Consider the following 3,536-nt stretch of genomic DNA (forward strand, 5'->3'; position numbering starts at 1 on the left):
GCAAGTTTCGATGAGTGTGATGAGTTTCGGGCAAGGTAAGTGATTCCCTTTCAAATTGGAGTTTATAATTTTTTTATTAGGTATATTAAATGTCTTAAATAAGGTTTTAAGTGTAAAAATTGCATAAGGATGATTGACGTTAGAAAAAAACTAAATTGAAGTGGTTATAGCTAAATCGAAGTCGAGTAGAGGGTTGTCGTTGTGGTGCTGCGGGTGAAGCTGATTGGGTTGAATTTTGCAGGGATTTAAAGTGTTTTAAAAAGTTTGTGAGTTATGCTGGTTTCAGCCACACGACCCTCCATTTGGTATGGTTAAAGATTTTGCGAAATAAAGATTGAAAACTCTATTTTCGTATCGTAGTTTGAAGCTAGTTGTTTAGAGCTTGTATTGTGTAAGGTTGAAGTGATTTAATTGTAAATATTCTGATGTTGGTTGTTGGTGGTATGGTTGTTGATATTGTGGATGAGTTGAAATCTCGGGGAGGTTGAAGTTATAGAGGAGATGCTGCCCGATTTTCGGTAGATTCAGAACTAGTAACAAACTAGTCGAGGGTAATGGATAAGGAAATAACTCCTATGAGTACTTGGGTGTAGAGTTGGAAATTTTAAAGTGAAAGGTCATTAACCTTATTATTACTTTCATGTTAAATAGGTTCAAGACACAACGACACAAACGTGTAAGAGTAATCCATAAGAGGTATGTGAACCCTACCCTTTCTTTTCTTTTGGCATGTCTTAGCCTTTAGTGATTGATATACGAAATGTGGGGATAATTCCATTCATATAACCCCAAGTATGACTCATAAGTCTTATTCACTTCTCGATGGTAGAATTCCTATACTAGTTGAGTTATTGCCTCTCAAGGCTTCTATATGATGGAGAGTAGTAAGTATGTGAAGTTATCTCCTTTCTCTTATCATATTTTTGCATAAGTACGTAGATCTACCCTTCTTTCCTCTTGATATATCTTTGATATAAGTATGGTGCTATGATGTTAAAGTAATGCAATAATAAGGTTATGATACCGAGCCCATGATGGGCCGGGTATGATATATATAAATGATGACTCCTTGAGGAAAAATAGAGACTAGGTAAAGCTTATTCTTTCTCTTCTTTTGGCATGTCCTAATTGTAAGTAAAATGTGATAAGAGCTCTGGGGTAACTACACTTTTAAGTCCTAAATGTAATTTGTATCTCTTATTCAATTCTGAATGTCAAACTCTTGTAGTAAGTTGAACTACTTTCCTTGAACTCTATAGGTTGAGAAGTACTGGATGCATAAGCTCCTAGTCCTAAGGACTATGTGATGATGGGTATCCCTAATTCTATGAACTGTTAGTATTACCTTAGTACATGTCTAGGGTCCCTGAGATCCTAAGTGATATAGGCCTCAATGGCATTTAGAAGGCATTTGAGCTGGCTACACTACTATTCTGGTCCTCAGACGATAGCTTAATCTTCTTACATTGTCGAGTCTCTGCTAATGATTTATATTGTATATGGTTACTTACTACTTGATTCATGTATACTATAATACATTTGACACAGACTCCCATAAAGGGACAGGTACGGTATATGATAATTATAACACCGAGTCCCATAAAAGGCCGAGTATAGTTATGATGATTATAACACCGAGTCCCATAAAGGGCCGGGTACGGTATATGATGATTATGACACCGAGTCCCATAAAGGTCTGGGTACGGTATATGATGATATGATGACATCGAGTCCCATAAAGGGCCGAGTATGGTATATGATGATATGATGATACCGAGTCCCATAAAGGTTTGGGTATGGTATATGATATATGGATCAGACCGAATGTTCCTCGGCATTACTATATGATACATGGATCGGTCTGAACGTTCCTCGACATTACTATATGATATGTGGATCGAACCGAACATTCCTTGGTATTATTATACAATGGTGGATTGGGACATACGTTCCTCGGCATGTACTTACAATATACATGCAACGGGATGTATGTTCCACAGCACTAATAATATGTATATACTTATGATGACAGAATGATGTAGATGGTATACCGAGTCTCCTAATAGGTCAGGCACAGTACGTGATAGTAATATATATGACTTTATTTTATACGATGTGAGTACGGTAAATGGTTAAATGTTATACTTGCCCTCTGCATCCCTATGCTAACTGTAATCTCCTTATGATGTTTATGCTTTACATACTCTGTACATATGTCGTACTGATCCCCCTTTCTTTGGGGGGCTGCATTTATATTCACAGGTATAAATACACACTTTGGGGATCTGTCAGCATAGGAGTTCCACTCAGTAGTTCAGAAGCGCTCCATTATGCCGGAGCCTAGTTTTGGTATTAACCTTCGATGTATATATTTATTTGTTCACATGTAAGGTGGGCGCCCTGTCCCGCCTTATGTTACTGTTCTTACTCTTGGAGTTCTGTAGACATATATGTGGGTTGTATATACATGTATGTACAGTGGTGCCTATGATAAGCCTCGCCGGCTTATATGTTATCTTGCCTTTTGATGTGCTATAAATTAAACAAGGGACAAATTTACTTACAGATATCAGGGATATACGCGAGTGTCTAGTTTAGGCACCCTTCATGACCTATAGGGTTGGGTTATGGCAGGGAGAGACCGATGCAGAAGGCCTTAGATCCTGTGAGGGTGATTCAGGATAGGCTCAGGACAACCCAGAGTAGACACAAGAGCTATATGGATCGTAGGGGCCGACCATTGAGATTTGCCATTTGTGACAGAGTATTCCTCCATGTATCACCCATGAAGGGTGTTGGGCAAGCTTAGACCTAGGTAATGACCTTTTGAGATATTAATGACAATTGGCGAGGTTGTATATGAGTTATCTTTGCCCCCAGCCTTCTCAACTATTCATCCATTTTTTCATGTTTCGATGCAGCATCGGTATGTTCCAGACGAGTCACATGTGCTTCAGTATGACTCAGTTGACTTGGATAATCGTTTGAGCTATATTGAAGAGCCAGTAGCTATTTTGGACAGAGATGTCAGACAGTTGCATTCTAGAGCTATCCCTGTGGTTAAGGTCTATTGGAGGCATCGTCCAGTAGATGAGGCTACCTGGGAGACTGAGCATGAGATGCAGGCATAGTTTCACGACTTATTTGAGCCTTCAGGTACTTCTTGATTCTTACTTTCACAGACGACAGTTCTTTTAGTAGTGGATGTTGTAATGATCTTCCAGATCATTTTTGAATTTAGGCATTTATTCCATCGTTTAGAGCATTCCTGTAGCGACTCTAAGTCATTTATGACTTATTGGCACTGATTTTTCGGTCACCTAGTCATTATTTAGATTTTAGCTCCGTTTTCCTATTTTGGACCTTTTATAACTTTAATAGTTAACTACGTTTAACTTCAAGAAAACAACCTCGGAACGGAATTCTAATGGTTCCATCAGCTCTGGAATGGCTAAACTAGGCTAGTGGCATGGTCAGCATGAGTACCGAGGAAATTGGTACGAGTTTAGGACCATTAGGCACTTTTGCCTTTCAAA

At 38.7% G+C, this 3,536-nt stretch overlaps 1 protein-coding gene across 1 annotated transcript; it reads left to right on the plus strand.

Moving 5' to 3' along the window:
• Positions 1–2,644: 2,644 nt before the first annotated feature.
• On the plus strand, positions 2,645–3,131 carry LOC129884246 (uncharacterized). Its single transcript, XM_055958575.1, has 2 exons — positions 2,645–2,764; positions 2,922–3,131. Exons 1-2 carry the CDS (start codon positions 2,645–2,647, stop codon positions 3,129–3,131), a joined length of 330 nt encoding a protein of 109 aa, XP_055814550.1.
• Positions 3,132–3,536: the final 405 nt, after the last annotated feature.

This window comes from Solanum dulcamara, chromosome 4 (assembly GCF_947179165.1).
Source record: "Solanum dulcamara chromosome 4, daSolDulc1.2, whole genome shotgun sequence".
In the NCBI taxonomy this organism is placed as follows: Eukaryota; Viridiplantae; Streptophyta; class Magnoliopsida; order Solanales; family Solanaceae; genus Solanum; species Solanum dulcamara.

What these genes read in the sequence shown, in the direction of transcription:
- LOC129884246 (XM_055958575.1), top strand. Translation starts at nt 2,645, where the DNA reads ATGCAGAAGGCCTTAGATCCTGTGAGGGTGATTCAGGATAGGCTCAGG. An exon ending in GATTTGCCATTTGTGACAGA is followed by an intron (nt 2,765 to 2,921) that starts GTATTCCTCCAT and finishes GTTTCGATGCAG; the next exon opens with CATCGGTATGTTCCAGACGA.